General features: G+C 55.1%; 11 protein-coding genes across 11 annotated transcripts; 9 read left to right on the top strand and 2 right to left on the bottom strand.

The window, feature by feature from the left end:
* Positions 1 to 378: 378 nt before the first annotated feature.
* Positions 379 to 2291, top strand: B0I36DRAFT_391454 (amino acid/polyamine transporter I; the record flags this gene model as incomplete). Its single annotated transcript, XM_046161416.1, is given in 6 exon segments — positions 379 to 404; positions 438 to 973; positions 1072 to 1151; positions 1266 to 1437; positions 1450 to 1458; positions 1559 to 2291. 6 exon segments carry the CDS (start codon positions 379 to 381, stop codon positions 2035 to 2037), a joined length of 1302 nt encoding a protein of 433 aa, XP_046018651.1. The 3' UTR covers positions 2038 to 2291.
* A 684-nt stretch (positions 2292 to 2975) lies between these two features.
* B0I36DRAFT_233682 (uncharacterized protein) lies at positions 2976 to 5496 on the top strand (the record flags this gene model as incomplete). Its single annotated transcript, XM_046149246.1, has 5 exons — positions 2976 to 4510; positions 4565 to 4701; positions 4757 to 5055; positions 5111 to 5197; positions 5254 to 5496. The coding sequence occupies 5 exons, from the start codon at positions 2976 to 2978 to the stop codon at positions 5494 to 5496; spliced, it is 2301 nt and encodes a 766-aa protein (XP_046018652.1).
* A 1383-nt stretch (positions 5497 to 6879) lies between these two features.
* B0I36DRAFT_344317 (uncharacterized protein) lies at positions 6880 to 7332 on the top strand (the record flags this gene model as incomplete). Its single annotated transcript, XM_046156249.1, has 1 exon — positions 6880 to 7332. One exon carries the CDS (start codon positions 6880 to 6882, stop codon positions 7330 to 7332), a length of 453 nt encoding a protein of 150 aa, XP_046018653.1.
* A 405-nt stretch (positions 7333 to 7737) lies between these two features.
* Positions 7738 to 8890, top strand: B0I36DRAFT_311070 (uncharacterized protein). The gene is made up of 3 exons (XM_046152327.1): positions 7738 to 8353; positions 8515 to 8576; positions 8669 to 8890. Exons 1-3 carry the CDS (start codon positions 8092 to 8094, stop codon positions 8762 to 8764), a joined length of 420 nt encoding a protein of 139 aa, XP_046018654.1. The 5' UTR covers positions 7738 to 8091; the 3' UTR covers positions 8765 to 8890.
* Positions 8891 to 9040: 150 nt separating this feature from the next.
* Positions 9041 to 9699, bottom strand: B0I36DRAFT_234884 (AP complex, mu/sigma subunit; the record flags this gene model as incomplete). Its single annotated transcript, XM_046149351.1, has 2 exons — positions 9041 to 9541; positions 9631 to 9699. 2 exons carry the CDS (start codon positions 9697 to 9699, stop codon positions 9041 to 9043), a joined length of 570 nt encoding a protein of 189 aa, XP_046018655.1.
* Positions 9700 to 10507: 808 nt separating this feature from the next.
* Positions 10508 to 11353, top strand: B0I36DRAFT_12917 (uncharacterized protein). The gene is made up of 2 exons (XM_046148176.1): positions 10508 to 10711; positions 10809 to 11353. The coding sequence occupies exon 2, from the start codon at positions 10858 to 10860 to the stop codon at positions 11269 to 11271; it is 414 nt and encodes a 137-aa protein (XP_046018656.1). The 5' UTR covers positions 10508 to 10711; positions 10809 to 10857; the 3' UTR covers positions 11272 to 11353.
* A 123-nt stretch (positions 11354 to 11476) lies between these two features.
* On the top strand, positions 11477 to 11884 carry B0I36DRAFT_344319 (uncharacterized protein; the record flags this gene model as incomplete). Its single annotated transcript, XM_046156250.1, has 1 exon — positions 11477 to 11884. One exon carries the CDS (start codon positions 11477 to 11479, stop codon positions 11882 to 11884), a length of 408 nt encoding a protein of 135 aa, XP_046018657.1.
* An 818-nt stretch (positions 11885 to 12702) lies between these two features.
* On the bottom strand, positions 12703 to 13179 carry B0I36DRAFT_213870 (putative Frataxin like protein, mitochondrial; the record flags this gene model as incomplete). The annotated part of the gene is made up of 2 exons (XM_046148948.1): positions 12703 to 12936; positions 13063 to 13179. Coding segments are annotated over 2 exons (351 nt in total), but the record flags the coding sequence as incomplete, so codon positions are not given.
* An 897-nt stretch (positions 13180 to 14076) lies between these two features.
* Positions 14077 to 15144, top strand: B0I36DRAFT_357880 (uncharacterized protein; the record flags this gene model as incomplete). Its single annotated transcript, XM_046157867.1, has 4 exons — positions 14077 to 14283; positions 14370 to 14671; positions 14767 to 14878; positions 15010 to 15144. 4 exons carry the CDS (start codon positions 14077 to 14079, stop codon positions 15142 to 15144), a joined length of 756 nt encoding a protein of 251 aa, XP_046018659.1.
* Positions 15145 to 15315: 171 nt separating this feature from the next.
* On the top strand, positions 15316 to 17082 carry B0I36DRAFT_12967 (uncharacterized protein). The gene is made up of 2 exons (XM_046148182.1): positions 15316 to 16939; positions 17013 to 17082. The coding sequence occupies exon 1, from the start codon at positions 15486 to 15488 to the stop codon at positions 16848 to 16850; it is 1365 nt and encodes a 454-aa protein (XP_046018660.1). The 5' UTR covers positions 15316 to 15485; the 3' UTR covers positions 16851 to 16939; positions 17013 to 17082.
* Positions 17083 to 18126: 1044 nt separating this feature from the next.
* On the top strand, positions 18127 to 20273 carry B0I36DRAFT_311080 (uncharacterized protein). The gene is made up of 6 exons (XM_046152328.1): positions 18127 to 18498; positions 18566 to 18661; positions 18737 to 18773; positions 18841 to 18914; positions 18972 to 19378; positions 19454 to 20273. Exons 1-6 carry the CDS (start codon positions 18385 to 18387, stop codon positions 20082 to 20084), a joined length of 1359 nt encoding a protein of 452 aa, XP_046018661.1. The 5' UTR covers positions 18127 to 18384; the 3' UTR covers positions 20085 to 20273.
* The last annotated feature ends 26 nt before the right edge of the window (positions 20274 to 20299 follow it).

The following is a 20299-nucleotide window of genomic DNA, read 5'->3' on the forward strand; positions in this document are numbered from 1 at the left end:
TCTACGAATACCTAGAGCACTCAACTCGGGTTTGCCACTGACGGAAGCACAGTGTCTCATCAGCCACAATACTAGCCTTCCCACCCGAGGGCTTCACCGCAACCAACGGCACCCAAATTACATTCGAGCCGGAAATGCTGGCGGATCTAACAAAATTGTGTCACGCGTAGCCATGGCTGCGGTCAAGTTAGAAATGACGGTTGTCAAGGTCGCTGAACAGAACGACCAGACCGGACGCGCCGACGAAGCGTCGCTCATCGAGAAACAAACGCGGACGAGAAGACTCTTTTCTCCTTTGCAGCTTTTTGCTTTCTCGCTCATGTTTGTGACATGAATTGGTCTGGGAACGGAAGTACCCATCAGAACTTCTGACACCTCATGGTCCTGTATCTACGCATTGACCAGTCATGACTGACCCGCGGTATGATGCCTGACAGCAATATGTACTACGCCCTCTTCAATGGCGGTCCGGTCGCTTTCCTGTTCAACTATCTTGTGGTATTCATCGGCGTTCTCGCGCAAACCGCCTGCCTTGCAGAATTAGCGTCGAACATGCCTATCGCCGGCGCCCAGTACTACTGGACCTATGCCTATTCACCAGAGAAGTACAGACTGTTCTTGACTTGGCTGCAAGGCTGGGCTACATGGCTTGCATTCGTTGCGACACTAGCTTCTATCTTGAATGGCAACGTCATTAATTTGGAAGCAAGAATCCAGATTAATAGCCCTGATTACGTACCGGGAGGCTGGCATACAACCTTAATCTTCCTGGCGACAATGGCTTTTCTGACGGTCCTTAACCTGTGGGTTTTCGAAGTTGTACCCTGGTTCGAACTTGTTTCTGGCGTCCTTAATCTCGTGTTTTTTGTAATCACTTTCGTCGCGCTGTGGGTTATGGCGCCGCGAAACTCCCCAGAGTTCTTCTTAAGTAGGACAAAATACTCCACCTGGGATAACGACTACGTTTCGTGGAGTATCGGCACGCTGACACAAAACTGGCTCTTCGTCTGGAAGTTTGGATTGATAATCTAGCTATGGTGTAAGCCAACATCGAAGCCAACGACGTTGTAGGTTTCGAGTGTGTAATTCACATGGGAGAGGAGACCGAAAACGACAAGCGTGCGGTTCCGCAAGCTATGTTCTGGTCGATTGTTACCAACGGGCCTTCTGGGGCTCCTGATGCTTGTGACCTACATTGTAAGCGTTTTTGAAGCCAACTGGGGCCCTACTTGAGAAGATTCACAAGTCTAATCTTGAGGTTGTAGGCCTGCATGCCTCCTGTTGAGGATCTGCTTATGTCTTCCAACCCTTATATTTACCTGATAAGCACAGCGACTGGGTCCAGATCGTTCGCAACGATTATCACAACCGGCATCAACTTCGTTTGTCTGGGCTGCGGCATATCATCATTCTCTTCGACGACCCTCCTAACCTGGGGTTAGGCTCGAGACGGGGGATGTAAGGTGGCCTTATTGTCCCATCTGTGCAAGCTACCAACGAAACCCGAAGCTGGCCGGGGAGGTGCTTGTTATTGTTTTACTGACACTGATTTCTCCAGTGCCACGATTTTTTGGCCATGTTGACGCCAAGAATCGTGTTCCCATGCGGGCCGTGCTGCTGACATGCTTCCTTGTCGCCCTTTTGTCGCTGCTTAACCTTGGGACTGGGACCTACATTGCCTTTGGCGCTGTCACTTCTCTGTCTTCGCTCGGCTCGTATTTCAGCTATGCAATCATTCTTGGGGTAGCTCTTCACAAACGCCTGACCAGCGGGCTCCAGACGAGCGACTGGTCTATGGGACGAATCGGTACCCCTGTCAATATTTTCGCTCTCGTTTATACCGTCTACTCTATGATTTGGCTGCCATTTCCGACAACCCTTCCCGTTACGGCCACGGGAATGAACTACAGCGGGCCGGTGTTTGCGACCGTCATCGCTGGGGCGATCGGGTCATGGTTCTTATGGGGGAAGAAGCACTGGCTTGGGCCGAACCAGGGTGTCGCCGAGATTGTCCTGCGCGGAGATGCTGGCAAATGAACCGGTGACTCGTGTCAAACAAGGCCACGACATTGCATAAAGGCAGACAACGACGGACCGCAGACTTGTATGTCATGGAGGAGTGGGGCTAGGATCGTGTGCAGTAATGGCCCTGTTCGTTCGGTACTTGGTCAGTCTGAAGTCACTGCCTCGCAGGAGAAGTGCTGGAGGCGAAAGTGTAAATTGTGATATATCGTCCTCCATCTCCTATATGAGCTTCTGCCGTGATCGTACTGTGTGCTTGTCAATTCCTGCCTCACCAGATGCAGGTGGGGGTCCTAGTTGTCCTTCGGGCAGGGGCGCCGTAAGTACTGGAGTCAAAGACCCCTGAACCTGGCGCTATGCCTGAAGGAGAATAGCCCAAGATCTGCCACGGGTGCTCGACACGTCAAAGTGCATTCGGCTTGGGCATCTGCATTGTGCATAACGGACCCCCTCGATCTGCGTATTCAGCACTTCGTGTCACCGCCGTCGACAACCACCTCGCAACTCCCTTCATATCGTGTCTCATCCAGTCCCAAAAGACTATCTACGGCATCGCTTCCCGCACGTCGTCCCCTCTACCCTGATCCCTCCGGCACGTAAGGGCACACAACCAAGTTGAACCTCCCTGGCTACAACAAATCGTCCAGCGCGCCCCTCCCTGTCCGCCAACAATATCGACCTTGCACATGTAGAATGACCTCCTCCAACGTCTTTCTCCTCGCCGCCTTTCAGACAGCTACCTAGCCGAGTCCGAAGTGCCGACATCTCTCGGGATACCGAGGCCCACTCTGCACCACCACCACCACATCCTCAACATGCCTCTCTTCACCTACAACGCGACGACCCAAGGGGTCCTGCTCGAATGGGTGAGCCTCCGATCCCGCAATTATAAAGACTAGCGGTCTGTCCTGGATATCCTACTGACCGTGTGTCGTGTCTTCAAGGCAAATCTCATGCTCGAGAAACGGGCAAAGAAAGCTGTCGAGAACAGAGCCAAGTCCCCATCCGACCTATCTGACGGCATTGTATTCCACCACCTCCTCGAAATCTTAGACGAGCAGTACGATGGCGAGCGGTTCGAGCAACACTTAGATGCCTCAAACGATGACCAAGATCATACTTCGCGTGGGCTGCATATCATATGCGCCGCGCTCAACAAATTCGCCAGCAGGGAGTGCCCCGACATCAAACCCCTTGCCGAGAGGATAGACTCGCACCGCATCGATGGTGACCCAAAGCGCCTTCTCGATGTTTTGACGGTACTCCTGAGTGCTTCAGTCATGCTGGAGAGCCTAGACAAGCGTAACGAAAATGTTCAGCTTATCACCACCGACTTACAAGCCAGCGGAGGCACCATCATGGCTCTCATACAGGGAGCTCAGGAACTCATCAAGTCGGACGATACGGCCGATGGAGCAGATTCTAGCATGCCTGCGGGCCAGGAGACCGGTGATGACTATGACAATGATAATGAGCTGCTGCTGGAGCAGGAGCGGGCACACTGGCAACACGAAGCTGAAGAGGCGCATCGCCGTGCAGCGAACCTCAAGTTGCGCTTAGATCGTCTGCAAGACAACCATGACGAGATGATGGACAAGCACGCCAAGCTCCAGGACGAGAACGAAGAGCTGCGCAAGCAGATCGAGTCTGAAATGGGCAACTACGACAAGCATCGTCTACAGCAGCAGTTGCGTGATGCTGAAGCTGTCATTGCAAACCTGGAAGAGCGGATCGAGACTTCGCGTGACGAGATGATACGTCTCGAGCGGGAGAACAAGACCTTGGAAACAAGGGCCAAGAAGGCAGACGCTCTGGCCGACGACAATCAAGAACTCAAGATTATGATTGACGACTTGACCAAGAAGGCGAACATGGCGGAAAACTATCGCAAGAAGGTAGAGGCTTTCAGGGAACAAGAGGTGGAGCTGCAGAGCCTCAGGAACGACAAGTTCGACCTTGCAGGCATCACAGAGCAGCTCCGCCAAGCCGACCAGAAGATCAAGCAATACCGCCGTGAGGCCTCCGAGTATTCGAACAAGATGCAGCAGTACGAGCTCGAGTATGCCAGTTTCCGCGACCAGAAGAGCTTGTGGACCAGCGAGAACACTGCGCTAAGGATGCGGGTGCAAGTCCTGGAAGAGCGTGCACAATCTGACGAGCAAATCGTCAAGGACCTCCAAGAGAAAATCATGATGGTGGATCCATCCGCTGCCTTGGAAATGCGGCCTGCCATTGGTTCGAGCTCTCTCGAGGATGAGCTGAGCGAGAACCCGCCAGCGGTGTCGATGAAGGACCTTGAGATCCAGCGACTACAAGCAGAGAACACACTCCTCAGAAGTAGCATTGGAACCGAGGGTGATAAAGGACAGCTGCTTGTGGAAATGGAGGATCTCAAGTCCTCCTACAGGACACTCCAAGAAAAGTTCAACGAAATGACCGAGAAGCACATCTTGGGCCAGAAGCAGATTGATGCACTCAGCAAAGACAGGTAAGACTACCGGTCTCGATTATTTCCTCAAATGCCTTACTGACAACGCCACAGGGATAGTGGTTACCACGAGCTGAGGACACAGTTTCTCGCAGAGCAAGCCGAAGTCAAAGCTCTCACATTCAAGCTGCAAGCCGCTCAACAGGAGCTCGCCGACAAAGATCGTGATCTCGTTGCCGCACGCGGCGACTGTAAGTGATTGTGCTGTCCAGATGGGTAAATAAGTCAACTGACCATGGCATACAGTGAGCACCGTCGAGAAGGCGACACTCGAGCAGTTGGATGAGCTGAAGCGGACGGACGGCATGTTGGCAGTTTCCCTGCGTACCGAACTTGATGCCAAGAGAACCGAGTTCAAGTCGCTCAAGGATCTTTATGAGAACGCTCAGACTCAACTTCTTAATACCCTTGTCGACAGGGACGAGGTGCGCCGGCAGAAGGAGGAGCTTGCTCGACAGCTGCAGGGACAGCCTGAAGGGCCGGGCGAGTTCATGACCCAAGAGAAGTTTGAGAAGATCAAGCAGCGCCACAACACGCTGAAATCGGTACGTCGCGGGTCATACATGACGGTTTGTTACCATCACTTACAATTATCTGCAGCGCATCGACGAGATGGAAACCAAGAACCGCGAGCTAGAGCGCACGGTCAAGGAACTGCGTTCTGGCTCGGAACTTGTCGCAGAAAAGGTCTGTTGCCTCGCGCAATTCTTTATCCAGACATTTTGTATTGACATCACAAACAGGCCCAACGGGATCAGAAGATCAAGCACCTGCAGCGCGAGAACGCACTCCTCACGTCAGCGTGGTACGACTTGAACAGCAGGATGCAAAGCAACCATGTCGTCCTCCAACGGCGCCAAGATATGCCGAAGAGCTGGCTCAATAAACAGAGGCAACTAGTGAATGGTACGTGTCACCCCGCCGACCCTTTTCCTTCACTAAACGGTCCGCTATACTTACAAGATTTAGCTACACCACGGAGGTAGGAACTCCTGGCAAGTTAGACAACCGCCAAGTTACCCCTCATCAGCTTCCTCACTATCCATCTCAAGATATTATGCGGGCGGCGGTGCACTACGTCTTCAGCCGGGGATGATTTTGAGTCCTGGGACTACCAGGACGACGTGTGCTTCTAGCGCACCGGTCGAGCTTCAACTTACATATTATATCCACTGCATCCGTTGCAGCTCCCGTATATTTCCGGCTGTTCCCTGACACGACCCTGAGCGCCAGCACTGGCATCAGGAGATGTCCTAGCAGCGATTAGATTTAGACGCATGCCAAGGTACATTGGAGATTATACCTGGGCCCTTCTGCTGGCTACTTAGCGTTAGAAATATATACCCCTCTTTCAAGCGCTTGGTATCCATAAGCCTGTCATTGAGGATCTTGCAAGTTGTCGAGCCAAGGGACGCAGCAGATGAAGAGGCGGTGCGCCAAACACAGGACAGGTCTATCTTCCTGGGGGGGTAAAGGCCGAGACTCTTGGGTCTCTTGCCAACTCGGCGCTCCCTTCCTTGGGGTTGAGGGCGATGAAGACATGCTCGCTTGTTTCTAGGGGATGAAGGCGCATCGCCTGGATTATCTTCTTTGTGTAATGCAGACTTTCTCATTTCACAAGCGAGTCTGCTTGTACGATTGTTAGGTACTAACTAGTGTGCCTGATTGCGCATGGACAGCAGCTTCACAATGCCCAGGCTGCATGGATGCACAACCCCCCCCCCCCCCCCCAATTTAAGGCTGCTTCCCCAGATCAGCGGGACCAGGGTGGGAACGATGGCAGGCCCTCGCCCAACCAGCGAGTGGCCATTTGTCACTGGTGCATCGTCAGCCAAGCCTGCTCCGTCATGCATGGCAGGGAGTGTGCAGCAGACACATGTGACGTTAGCGTGCTTGCACAAACACCTTCACGGAACACTGTAACGCTTGGGAAAAGTCCTGCCTGGGCGACGAGGGCGTCAATCCTGCGCGAGAAGGACTAGATCCGGTCGTATGACATGGCTTGCCTCGCCTGGCGTGCGCGGTCAGGTGTGACAAGTAATGCACGGCTGCGCCCTCGCAAGGTTGAGTTGGACGGCGGGTCTGGTCAGAGTTTAACTGGCTTGGACTGATTGCCTGGTGAAGGCAAGGAGAGAGGCCACACACACAGCCTTAGCTCTGTTGCTGTTGTCTCGCAGATCCTCCTCCTTGAGAGGTCCCATAGCCCCTCCTTCTAGGCCCGGACTTGCTTCAGACAACCTTCCTCTTCTACTGCTTGTCACACATCTCGAGCCTCATCTTCGTCACCACAACATTTGCCGGCTCACCGCTTCGCTGCCAAGGAACCTTTATCACAGCAAGGAAACAAAATCTCTGAACCCAACACAAATATGTCTTCCAAGAACAACGCTGAGGTCTGCCCCGTCGTCGGCACGACCAACTCGACCCTCCCGCCCTCCCACCCGGCCGTCGACCTGTCCAAGCCAGGCCAGACGTGCCCCGTCGTGGGCGCAAAGACGGAGCACCACGGCAACCTGCACCAGCACCCAGAGGTTCCCATCCCCAGCGGCGCCAGCCCGACCGACGCCCAGCGCTGCCCGGTCGTCAGCAAGCTCGTCAAGGAGCCCCAGGCGCAGGAGCTCGACGACAAGGTGTGCCCCGTCGTCGGGCCCGTCACGACGGTGCTCCCGCCCGACCACCCGGCCACCGAGGGCCAGGACCCGGACAAGGAGTGTCCCGTCACGCATGCCAAGGTCGGCCACCACAAGGGCAAAGTCATCGGGCACCCGAGCGTTGCCGGCGCCGCCGAGGGCGCCGTCTGTCCTGTTGTCGGCCATGCTTGATTTGCCCTTACTTGCGGGGGCAGTCGTAGTTGCGACGTTTTCTTTTGGGTAGCTTGGAATGGGATCGTGGAGTTTGACTGCTTTGATTTCGGTTATGGATTACGGTGCCAGGACGGATCGCTTGTATTCAGTAGGTGCAATGTCCAGCCTAAAGGTTCATGATAGTTGTTCTACACATGCTCAATCACTATCGTTGCCGTGAGCCGGCTGTCTCTTAGTTCTAGTCTGGTGCCAGATTGATCGAGCTATTGAGTGAGCCTCAACATGATTCTCATTCTGCAACGAAAAGGCACCTTGAGGGAGCTTGCCTCTGTGGTGCCATTGGACGGGGAGGGGATGCCTGTCCCCTTGTAGACTCAGTGACGTGAGTGGGGGCCGTTGCACCCATCCAGGTGCCTCGCTGAGTGCCTTCCATGCCCTCCAAGTGATCCGTGGCTGGCACCCGCCTTTTGCATCCTCGGTGCGGAACACTCCCGCGCTCTCGGCCAGGGAAGTCCCCTCCAACTTTTGTCGTGCCATTCGGCAACCACCTTCACGACGATACCCAACTCAAACGAGCCACACAGAGCCCCATTGCAAGCCCACCACATTGAACACCATTACGAGGACCCAGCACCACATCCAGACAGTGTCGCGGCAGGTTGTTTCAAACCAACCTCACCAGACCACACCAGACCACGAACACCGACACTGCTCTAGCTCATCTACGCCAAAACCCCCCGACAACGAGACCACCAGAGGTCCTCCTCCGCCCGCACGATGCGCGCAACCCTCGTACGACGCCTCGCCTCGCTGCGCGGCGGGCCGGGCCCCGCGCCAGCATCCGCGCCCAAGCTCAGCCCGGAGAACATCTACTCGTCGCAATACAAGCCCAAAAAGGTCTGGCCTCCAGACTTCTCCAAGCTGTCTGAAAAGGAGCAGTTCCGGTTCGAGCGGCGGTACCAGCGGCGCGTCAAGCTGGCGACCGCGCGGCCGCGGTGGGACAAGTACGTGCGGCTTGCGCAGCTGTTCAGCGTTTCCTGTGAGTCTTCCTCTTCCTCCCTTGCATGGTGATATTTCGGATGAAGCCAGCGGATGCTGGGGGAGTGGTTGGCTTGGGTGCTTCCTTCCGCTGGTCGTATGTGTCACAAAGAAGTAGGGGTCGAGGGCTGGAGATAGTGGCTGACGGATTTCCTGGAATAGTCGTTGGAGTATACACAGTATTCTGGATGGACTGGCAAACAGAAAACCCGCCATTTGAGGGGGTAAGTCATTCTATCAATCCCCAGTTCACTTCTGACCAGTGCCCCCGACAATAATAGCACGATGGACTGACCAATGAATCCACGTTGTACAGGTCCGGCAAGCATTCAGGAATGCATTCGCGTCATTTTCACCCGACGAGCAGCAGTCGCGGCGGTATCCTCAGAGCTCAACGACATCAGACAAATGATCGAGCCGCGAGCGTCCGGCCTTGCGGCGCCGTGTACGATTATATAGTGGGAGGGAGGTATCAGGAGGAAGTTGTCACAAAAGGCCAGGCGCATCTGTAGCATATTGTATGGAGTTCAAGCAGATTGACATTGTCCGATCGAATACCAAAGTACGGAATCACGCGATGCGCGCGATGCTCTGATATGTCAACGACTACGCATCCCGTAAATGCCAACCCCCGACAAGCTCATGGAAGAAGAACCAACATGATTGAGCACCAACGCCAATAATGATGCTACCTGCCTGGCCAGCCAAAGTTGCTGCCCAGCGACAAACCCGCCGCGCTCAGCCCTCCAGACCTCGATTCGTTGACTGGTCTTTTGGCGACCGTGCCCTGCGCCCTTACACCGGCCACTATCCGCTCGAGGTTGGTCTCTATTACCACGCCACCGACGATCATCTCGCTGAGGGTGGTATGCAGCGCCTCAAAGTTGAAGATGAGGTCGAGCTCGCAGACGTTCTCGAACAGCTTGTCGAGCGCCTCGACGTAGACCTGGATCAAGTCGAGCAGGGCGAGGGGGGACTCTGTCGAGGTGGAGATGACGATGAAGTAGAGCGTCGCGTAGTTGCGATATGTGACTAGTGACGGGACGTCGTTGTGCGGCTCCGAGGCTGAGTGCGACGTGCCGGACGCGGCAAGGAGGGGCGGGAGCGGGAGGAAGTTGCAGGCGCCGTTGGGACGGTTCGACACGAGGCTGAAGATCTCTGTGATGAGACGTTGTTGTATGCTCGTCTCCTGATCGCGGGACCGGGTAAGTCAGCCGTCTGCAGTTCCTTCTCATGCATGCACTTGCAGACTGGGAATCGCAGCCGGGCATCACTTACAAGCTGTGTATAGAACTTTGTGAGGCGGGGTTGGCCCTGGCCGTTGAAGACGAGGACGGCGTTAATCATGGCCGCGGTCGTGTGTCGTCGGGTGCCGCTGTGCGGCTGGCAAGCAACGGGCCGCTATGCAAGGGGAATGATGAGCTTCAAGTCTCCGCTTGTCAACCATCTCGGCACCAACCGCTCGTTGCCTTAGGACGTCACCACGATGCTTGGACACGGGCGGCCCTGGGATGATGATTGGCGGTGGTGGGGAGCGGGCTGCAGCTTGGGTCAGCCAATTTACCGGCCAGCCAAAACGGATTATTTGGGACACCTGAAAGTCAGGCCCGGCAGTAGCCTGCGCCACACTTGTCCCACAGGCAGGTTTCAGTGCTTACGGAGTGCCCGTGTGCGTGCGCTGCGCCGAGGCCAACCCTTGGGAACCTTGGAAGTCGCCCGGGCGGCAGGAGGTTCCGCTGCGGCCCACTGCCTCCGCCCGTGAGCATAAACTCGACCCGATCCCCTCTCCATCTCAGCCTTCCTTCCGCTCTCCTTCTCCTCCTCATCCCACAACCACCGCTTTTGCGCCCTCCAAGCGCTCATCACCTTGAATCAACGCTCGTCGTTGCCGTCGCTTTGTAGACGGCACTCTAAACAATACCCTTAAGCCAGTCCGAAGGTCTCAACCACCATTCCGAGTCATGGCTTTCTTGTCCACCTTCTTCTTCCAGCCCGCGCAACTATGCGGCGCTTTCGACCCAATCTGACCCCCAGCTTGTCTGGGGGGTCACCTCCGCGCCCGAGCGCGCGGACAACCTCTTGTCAAGCCAGTTCCTGCTAGATGACCACCACGACCCCCTCGCTGGCCTTGGTCTGCAGGGCGACTGGCTTGACAATATCCAGATCAGTGGTGGCAATCACGCAGGTGTTGCCAAAGTCAACGGCGGCGAGTTTGGTGTCGACCTCGACATCAATACCGCGTCTGCCATTGACGGCGTCAATCTCGGAATCGACTGGTCCCAGCTGGGCACCGACCTGGTCGATTCGCACAACTCCTCGCTGAGCGCAGTACATACGCATGGTGACTTTGTCAGTCAAGGTGAGTTTTGCCCCCATTCACAACCCTCCCGGAATGACTCATTTCAAGTCATGAGGAGGGGTCCTCTCACCACTACGGATATATACTTATACATAAGATCAGATATCTCCCCCGACTTCAGCCTCAACCCCAGCCCCATCTTCAACATGACACTATCAGACAACAGTCTCTCAGATGTCTCGTTGTCCCCTTCGGACTACGTAGACCCCATCCTGTTCCCTCCCACACCTCTGTCAGCAACCACCCCTGTCCTGGCTGGCAGCAACTACTCCCCTCCACTCCATGGCAATCTCAAGCCGAGCACCACCTCTGGCCGCAACAAGCGCAAGGCATCGGAACACGAGGACCCAGATGTGCTTTTGAAGCGTCAACGCAACAACATCGCGGCACGCAAGTACCGCCAGAAGCGCATCGACCGCATCGACGAGCTCGAGGCAGAAGTCGAGGAGATCAAGAAGGAACGTGACGACCTACGGCTACGACTGGCACGGCAGGAAGCTGAGACGGCAGCACTGAAGTTGATGCTGCAGATGAAGAACGACGAGGCCGCGAAGAAATAGTTGTGCAGATACCTTTTCCCTTGTCTGGCAGGCGCAAATGATTGAAAGAATGAAATCGATACCCATCAATGACGTTTCTACCATGATTCTCGTGACAATTGTGCATGCCAACTTCTTATATAGAGGCGTAAGCTACTTATGTGATTCATCATGCTTCATTCATGATGCGACAAGTAGATGCCTGACATTTGTCACGCCGATTACCATGATTCTTAGGGAACTGCACTGCATGCATCAACGTTATCCAGCCAAATGCCTACAATACACTCAAAAGCAGGTCATCTTGTTTTTACCAGTTCGTGCCCATTATGTGATGGAAATCAGACTGCGACCACCTTCAACAAAGCATCATCCTCGCCTGTCGCCTTCCGTTCCCGTCACATCTGCCGTGAGCGACAACAAGCCCTCCAGGGCACCCTCTCCGACCCGCGCGATAAGACATGCTCGACACAGCCAGCCTCCCGACTCGGCAGTCCATGCCACTCAACTCCGTATGGACGACGCACTACCAGAACACGCAACACCGGCGCAAGGTTACATCAGGACTCCGCCCCGCCAACGATTCCCCGAAAGAAGCCTAGCGCAGCCCATGATCCAGAATGTGCCATTATGATTCATAGCTTGGCGTGCATTAGCGCCCTCGGATCTGCAAGGTGTGATTGGTCGGATTGTCCCCTCGAAGGCACTGCTGCATGTCAGCATGAGCCGGGGCCGGGTTGTTCCAAGGCCCGGCCGTCGTCCCCTTCAAGGTTTTGGGGGGCGGAGCATGAGAGCCGCGCAATTTGAGCGAGGGAGACAACCAAGCCAGAGCGCTTGCCGTGTGGCTTGACGAGGAAACCAGGGGTTTTGTGAGGGGATGTGGCTGGTGCTGGGAAGAATGGATATGGGGATTTCGGACACTTGTTGGGGGGGAGTGCCAAAGTAGAGGTGGCAGCTAGCTCTCCCCTGGACCACGATGTGGTAGGTATGCTGTCAGACTTGCAAGGCCGCAGGTCATGTAACCCAATTTTCGAGGTGAAGAGACCTGGACGGACTCCGTACGAAACGCGCAAGAGCGATGGAAGCTGGAAGAGCTCCTGCATGTGCGGAAGATACCAGCCGCCTGCTGCTGGCCCGGCGTAAGCTGGGTCTTCGCACACGAAAACCAGACCTTGTTGCGCACGGCAAATCAGCTACAGACTCATTCCGATTTGGTAATTACATTTGTGGAGGTTATACATTGCTGAAAACACCAGACAGACCTCTTCGTGAGCCAGAAGGGAACAGTCACGAATCACCTTCGCAGACCGCAAGTAACCCAATCTTGATACAAATACATCTTCACTGCCAGGTCCATTCTCCATGCGTTGTCCCAAGCACTTCAATCAACGCTCATATGAGGTACTCGGCGGCAACGCCTCACGGCTCAATCTCACTCGTAGACGAGGACGTGAGGCTGATGCCCGTCTCGGACTCGAGCACCTCGTCCAGCATCGTGCCGTCGCGGAGATACACCCACGCGCCCGTCGCCGTGTCCTGCTTGTCATTCTGGCCCTCGCTAAGGGTCACGTAGTCAAACCGCTTCGGGCCAGAGACTGGTGACGACAGCCAGATCTGCTTGTTTGGTGGCTGCTTGTTGATGACGTACTCGCCGCTCTTGAGGAACCCGATCTTCATGACGCCGGCCTGTTAATCGTGTGATTTTCTGGTTAGTATGTTTGCGCAGGAAAAGCTGGCAGATGATTTTGCAACAGGAGAAGGCCGGAGCTGCCGTGGGCACCGGCCGCGCCTCGACATGGGGCCATGGCATACGCTGTATTCGACATCCACGTCCTCCCTTGTCTCCTGGAGCTCTTCGAACTTGGTCAAGACCTGCTCCAGGTACTCGTCCGCCACCGCGTGGTATTCCTCGTCCGTCAGTGGCGCGGGTTTCGCTGACTTGAAGTGCTCCGGCGAGATGGGCGTGGGCAATCGCGTGCTTGTGGTGAAGGTCGCTCTTGACACTGCGTGTGTCATTGTAGAGCTTCGAAATGATCGTCCGGCCGCCAGCCGCGGCGCAATTGAGCTCGCTGATGCGAGGTAGACTCTTGAGTTGCGGGCGGCGGCTCGGCCGAGGGCGGAGGCGAGGTTTCGAGACATTCTGGATCTTCCGGGGTATCGCAGTCGTGCAATGATCAGGCCGATGTTGGGATTGATGGAAAACCAGGACGATTGATAGCCTTCCGGACAACAGAGACTGAGAAGAGGCCGGTGAGGTCGATGGGCAGGCGGTTGCCGTTGACTTAGTGGCAGTTGTTTGAAGCAAGCAAGCTCCAACCGAATGTGGGGAGAAGCTTCACAGAAGCATCAAGTCGAGCTCCACTGCGGAACGAAGCTGTGCCCCACCACGACAAACAAACGCCTGCAAACCAAATTGTGCAGAGGGCCCACCAGAGGCCGACAGCTCAGGTGCTATTGTCTTGCATTCTTACCGACTATGCAAACGTTTAAAAGGAGTTTCGAACTCTCAAGATTGAACATCTACTGGGCTGTCAGAGACTACCCCACAAGGTCTTGATCCAACCTCGAGCTGCCTGCGATGGAGGGAATTCGAGGTGCCTTTCTGGCGGCGCCAATGACAAGACTGGGCGGGAACTACTGTACGATGCAGGGTCCCACCACCTCCGGAGATCAACGGAATTGATGACTCACTGAAGTTCGCATCGTCACCACGTGCCGTCGAATTCCTCCGTCTTACAGGCATGAGCACATCAGATATGAAGAGCTTCGCCTGAATCGAACAGCGCAAAAGGCTCTTCTAGTGTTACACAGTCAAAAGACATGACAATGTCGCAGACAGTGACAACAACGCAATCGGCACCAGTCCAGCCTCCCAGGCAGGCACCAAAGGTACACCTGGTACCATGGGATCCAGACTCACCTGAGCATGCGGAGCGGATGAGACTACAGAGAGTCGAGTGCGGGTGGAAGGCGGAGATGGTCCCTAAATGGGCTGAACCACAGCGGGCTGGGCTGATAGGGCTGTACTGGATTGTAAGTTCATAGGCCGGTTGTCTGCAGAGCCACGTAGGATGATGCTCTGTCAACGGTTCAACCTTGTAATAACAATTCAATCAAAGGTCCTCTCCCCGGACGACCCTGAAACGCCCGCCCGCCTCTCAGCACACTGGGCAGCGTTTCCAGCAGAAGCCTCGCCTCTGAAAGACAGCGTGAAGACGGGTGTCCTTGGCAAACCGCACATACCTAATCCCGTTCTGGCGGAATTTTATCCAGTTGGTCACATCTCGCTCGATGCGTGGAGCGACAAGTACAGGCTAGGCACGTCGGCAGCAGAGGGTGTCTACTCGCTCAACACATTCTTTGTGTCGACTGTGTTGCAAAACTTTGGGCTTGGAGGGGCTGCGTTCAAAGAGTGTGAGCGGTAAGCTGCTTTCCCGTCAAAGAGGGCACTTCAGAAATCTCTGGGGAAGAAAAGGCACTGACTCCTGGTCACACTTTGTCTCTCTCCAAATACAGAACGGCGAAAGAGGAACTTGGCGCAAAGGCCATCACGCTCAACACCATTGCTCCCGAAGAGCTTGCGGAGAACAACCCCACGCGGATTAAGACGGGACGACCCGTGCCAAAGGTTAGTCCTTCGCATTTTTCGGATGAATGCAGTCACTTCCTGCTTCGTTTGGCCGATATCGACCCGAGGAGTGATACCTGGAAAACCTTCCAGTTGAGCAGTGTTGCACGAGCTCGCTGACAACCAAGTAGATTTCTAATTACGAGTGGTATTCGCGCCGTGGCTACGTGCTGTATGACAGAGAGCCCCATGCATGGGAGGAGCACGATCCAGAGGGCAACGCGTACCCTATCGAGTGTATATATATGCGAAAAGAGCTTGTTTAAGCAAATTGCTATGGGCAGCAAAACAAACAAGAGAAGCATTTCAAAGCGGTAGTGGTCTGATGCTACAGGGCCTGAAACATTGCGGACAATTATTTATTCTGTGCCCTTCTTGATGCACATTTTGGACATTGGGAAGTGTGCTCAATGGCGAGTAACAATGGCCCGAGGCTAGCCAGGCACCATTTCCCAACGCAAGTTGCAAGGCCGAGTTACCACAACAACAAGAATACGACTAGCCTCTCTCGGCCACCTGCTTCCACACACCTAACACTCTGTTCACCCATCACATTTTCTTCACCATCCGCCGATCGCACAACATACACCAACAGCAAAGAACAACCATGGCCAAACGAGGCATCGAAATATACGTGCACCCTCATGACGAGTTCGTCCTCTCTCGGCCGCCCAGCGAGCACCCCTCAGACCGGCTCTGCCTGATGTGCTCAAACCACGGCGGAAATACATGCAAACAGTGCCGTCAGGCAGCATACTGCTCGACGACATGCCAGAAGAAGGACTGGAAGACTCACAAGCATGTCTGCGAGGCCTTTGCCAACTTCACAGAGACCACTAGACCGTCAGAGCACCACGTCCGCGTACTCGTCTTCCCTGCAGATTCCGACGTGCCGCGATGGGCCTGGATTGACGCCAAGGACAATATCATCTCGTCTATGGCGATGTTTGAGCATATCGGCGAGTTCCCCGAGGAGGGCAATCTCGGCATCTCCAGCCTCCACGCCCAGCTCACGACCAAGGGCAGAGGTCTAGCCGCACTCTCCAACAATGTTGAGCAGGCCACCAACTCTAGCGTTCTCGCGTTGGGCAAGCCAGGAGAATTGCACGTTTGGCCCGGCTCTCTCCTCGTCGTTGGCTTCCTGCTTGACGAATATGCGCCGCCCGACGAGGCAACTGGCACCCGCCCGGGCGTAATCAGCGATCTCGGCATGCGCGACTACCGCAACGCCATTGACGGCCTGCTCATTAATGCCATCAACCCCTGTGTCGCGGACTCTAGCCGCTACCCTTTCAAGAAGCTCCTTGCTGTCAAGATGACGTGCGTAGGTGAGCGCTTCGTCCTGGCAGTCGCCATGACGAGGAAGCCCATCGAGACGTGCGTCGTGCCTGCGGAAATACCGCTCCTCTGTGCCCAGTGGGTCTGCGCGTTCCCCTTCATGCTCGGCCTGCCGTGGGTGTGTCGTGTCGTGACGCCGGATTGCTTCAATGCGCCAAAGGCAGTGGAGGACTCACTGATGCACAACCCAGAGGCGAACCTCTTATCGGCACGCTTTGTCTTTGCAACGGATGCGGGAGGAAACGAGGTGGTCTTCGTTGACGGCGTGGAGAACCCCGGAACAGTCTTCATCATGGACGTCTACGGCCAGCCGATCCATCAGACGCACATCCGCGCCGTCGGCGCGTTCTTGCGACAGAACCAGGAAATCAAGGCCCACAAGCATGACCGCAGTCGAGGTCGCGCTGCTGATAGCACCGACAGTCTGAGCAAACTCGACCGCGAGCACTTTGAGGCCTTCTGGGACCGGCTCAAGACGTGCCCGTGGGGTGACCTCATGGTAGCCAAGAACACTCCCAGCCCGTATGAGAGGAAGCTGGAGCCGCTCAAGGAAAGCCCGCTCATAGTCTCCGCAGCTGAGTGGGCCATGTTCGGGAGGGTCATCGTCACGGACGAACCGATTCATCTCAGGTGATCTCAGGGGTGTTTGCCATCTTGTGGCAGAGATTACGTCGTATCCTGGGCAAGTTGCTGGATCATTGACGACAACGAGGATTGAATCTTGTCAGTGCGCCTGCACCGTTTAATCTCATCGAACTTGATCCACATTGAGGCACGACGACTGAACGGTGACCAGAGGGGTTTTCTATGCCCGATGGGGTAAGCAGGTTTCTTGGCTCGGAAGAAACCAAAGAAATGAGACCATTGTGTAAAGATGGAAGTTAGGCAACATTACTGCTTTGGGAAGGCGACAGCTCGGTCATCATCTGGCCACCATTCGCCCGGAGAATAGACAACAGCCATTCACTTTTATGATGCTGTGCCTGTTACGTAGAGGCACAGAAACCAAGCCTTCTGCAACAAATTACCCCATTTGCTTCCTCAGCGGAGCTATCGGGTCATTTCCACCGCACCGATGGAAGCTGGCAGATGAGAGGATATTGTAAGAACGGCCCAGGTGGCAAAGCGCCCGACCTTGGCGTGAATTGGTCGAGGTGCTCAAGCTGAGCAGCCAACCACCTGAAAAGGGCCGTGCATACGCAAAGCATTCAAACAGGGATGTTGCACTGTTCATCTCTCATAAACGTATTGCTAGAGTTACATGACGTAGTCTTCATTGTCGATTGCCCGCCCTAGTTTACACACCCCGACTTCATATCCGAGCTCCGTCTCTTGACTCCAAGACATTCCCGTCAGAGCCATCCGTAGTTGTGATGCATGGCATGGCTCTCGGCATAGAGACGCAGCTCTATCGGTGAACCATGAGCCCATGCTCCATCTGATCTTGTGAAATTGAATCCTTCGTCCAAAGGCGGTCGTCGCACCATGCAGCCTTTCGGGTGTCGTGCCGGTGAGACCACGCAAAATGCACGTCAGCGCCCAACAAGCCTTGGCGACAACGGCTGAACGAAAGCGAGAGTCTTTATTGTGCAAGCCCTCTCTCATTCAGGAAGGCAAGCGTGCGTTGATGTTTCTATTTATTGCAACAAGGTTGGTGTGGTGCGGGCGGGCCTAAAGTCTATTTGGCGGGCAAAACCCTTGCAACGGCGTGGCTTTTGATCCCAGTGGAACACCCCGGATGTCGATCCTTTCAGGGTTCTCAGGTGTACCCGAAGCGGCCGATGGGGCCGGCTGCGAGCGCCCAGCCCTTGTCTAGTGCATATTCGGATGATGCTTACTACAAAACGTGTCGTGGTCCACACCACTTCAAGGCGAGGACCACTAGCATCTTGGTCTATTATGGATCGGATGTTTGAATGTCTGGGATATCGGCCGATGCCACATGGGCTTCCCCAGGTTCGAGCTCGCGTGATGGAACAAGCAGGGACGATTAGCGCACCGTCAAGAGCCCGACCAATACATAGAATGACGAGCGCCCGCATCGAAAGTGTCGCAGCGGTCTGGCTACCTCTTGGTCCTGATCGGAAGTTTGCCTCTCCCTGAGGACAAAGGTCAACATTATACAGCCTTCTCTAAGCATTGGTTCGCCTCCTCAAGCAGGTTGCAGAATGGGTAACAGTTTGACCGAGCCCGATCTCTGGACGACGATCGACACCTTGCAAGATCCACAACCAGAGTGGAACAAACCTTCCTTCATCATAGCAATAACCGCAATTTCTCTGGTAGGCGATCCAGGGGGAATGTCCCACACTGATGGGATTTCAAGCCGCTGACTGTTGGTGACTACAGGGCATCGCGACCATCTGCATTACCTTTCGACTCTACACTCGGCTGCGCCTCGTACGCTCGCCAGGATGGGACGATTTCTTCGTGACAATGTACTTGGTAAGAAGTGCCTGGTCCTGCCCTTGGAGTCCCAGGAAACTCATGACAAAAGCTAACCCCTATCTTTGATCCTAGATGACTGGGATAATGGCTGGCGTGGCGTTGTGTATATGTATGTTCCCAAACGTTTTCAATATCACCGTCGGCAATGATTGTGGACTGATGAGAACTGTGTCTAGCGACCAAATTTGGGAACGGCGAGCACCTGCTCGATCTTGTCTTTGAGCCTGAGAGACTTCGGCGGTTCCTGAAGGTATGGGCTTTCTGCCTAGCATAACAAGCCGTCAAACTCACTTACCCTGCCACATAGACATTTTACGTGTGCAACGCCGGCATCACCATGTCAATGACGATCATCAAGCTGTCGCTGTTGTTCCAATACCTGCGGCTCTTCGAGCGTGGATGGATCCGCATAGCCTGCATCATCACTCTGGTCGCAGTTGCGGCGGTCGGGCTGGCCTACACAGTTCTCTCCTGGGTACCGTGCTGGCCGATCTCAGACTACTGGGATTTTGACTATTTCACGGGCGACAAGAACTGCTGGGGCTTCGCCTCCAACAACCACGATCAATTCTACTATACGTACCTCAGCTGGAACATACTGAACCTCGTGGGCGATCTTGTGATTCTCTGCCTGCCGCTGCCAATGTTCTTTGATCCGAAGACGACGCACAAGACGAAGTGGGGGCTGATAGGTCTGGTTGCCATGGGGGCGATGTAAGTATTGGCACCCTCCGTCCAAATCACATTGTGATATTCGAGCCAAGCTGGATGTCTAACCATCCATCACAGCGCAAACTGCCTTTGCATTTGGCGCCTTGTTGAGACGGTATATAATCGAGCGGGCACTTACCCAAAGTTCGACCCCCCGTGGAACGCGCCGATCATCATGGTTCTGGGCATTCTTGAAGTAAACCTCGGCAGCGTGTGCGCGTCTGTGCCTATCTTCTGGCCAGTTCTCACCGCGCAGATCGGCCGCGTCTTTGTGACGCACGAGATCTCCATCACACACACAAACAGGAACTCTTTGCCACAGAGAGAAGTCAGCTGGGACAGCAGCGAATGTGGCAGCGACTTGGAGAAGCCCGCAAGCCCGACGTCTCCTTACTCGCGCACGGGTTCTGTGTCTGCGGTCCCGCCGTGGGGGTTCCGTTCTGTCCGGGCCAACAGCGAGGGCGATGCCTCGAGAATGGCCCGTGGCAGAGACGACAGTGTCTCCAGTAGCCTGAGCACGATGCTCGCGGAGCTGGAGAAAGGGGGCGATGCTCAGCAGCTGCAACACTATGGTGATAGGTATATCATGGGCCAGGTCAACCCGCTCATGGACAATCACGAGTACTCTGTCGAGGCGGGTGCTGTGTCTCTGTCATCTGGGTCGAGGAAGGGGTCTAGGAGCTCGAGAAAGCAGTCGGCAAGTCAGTAGATTGATAGAACTGAAGTGTATATGAATCTGGACCGAGCCATGCGCTCTGATAGAATACATTTACCGTTCATACTGTGGGCAGCCTTCTGCTTACATGCCTCCTCAGGGCAAACGGCCGGGTTGTGGGGAACGGCCGCCTCAGGCACCTAGACGCCCCCCCACATGCACTGATACGATGAGGAGCAGCTGTAATGCAGAATACGATCGTGCACACC

The sequence above is a fragment of the Microdochium trichocladiopsis genome, assembly GCF_020744255.1.
Source record: "Microdochium trichocladiopsis strain MPI-CAGE-CH-0230 chromosome Unknown B0I36scaffold_1, whole genome shotgun sequence".
NCBI classification, from domain to species: Eukaryota; Fungi; Ascomycota; class Sordariomycetes; order Xylariales; family Microdochiaceae; genus Microdochium; species Microdochium trichocladiopsis.

Excerpts from the sequence above, each read along its gene's own strand:
- B0I36DRAFT_311080 (XM_046152328.1), top strand. The coding sequence starts at position 18,385 with ATGGGTAACAGTTTGACCGAGCCCGATCTCTGGACGACGATCGACACC. Across the intron at positions 18,774-18,840 it reads TGGCGTGGCGTTGTGTATAT|CGACCAAATTTGGGAACGGC; the intron begins GTATGTTCCCAA and ends AACTGTGTCTAG. Across the intron at positions 18,915-18,971 it reads GACTTCGGCGGTTCCTGAAG|ACATTTTACGTGTGCAACGC; the intron begins GTATGGGCTTTC and ends CCTGCCACATAG.
- B0I36DRAFT_12917 (XM_046148176.1), top strand. The coding sequence starts at position 10,858 with ATGACACTATCAGACAACAGTCTCTCAGATGTCTCGTTGTCCCCTTCG.
- B0I36DRAFT_311070 (XM_046152327.1), top strand. The coding sequence starts at position 8,092 with ATGCGCGCAACCCTCGTACGACGCCTCGCCTCGCTGCGCGGCGGGCCG. Across the intron at positions 8,354-8,514 it reads GCAGCTGTTCAGCGTTTCCT|TCGTTGGAGTATACACAGTA; the intron begins GTGAGTCTTCCT and ends TTCCTGGAATAG. Across the intron at positions 8,577-8,668 it reads AAAACCCGCCATTTGAGGGG|GTCCGGCAAGCATTCAGGAA; the intron begins GTAAGTCATTCT and ends CACGTTGTACAG.
- B0I36DRAFT_12967 (XM_046148182.1), top strand. The coding sequence starts at position 15,486 with ATGGCCAAACGAGGCATCGAAATATACGTGCACCCTCATGACGAGTTC.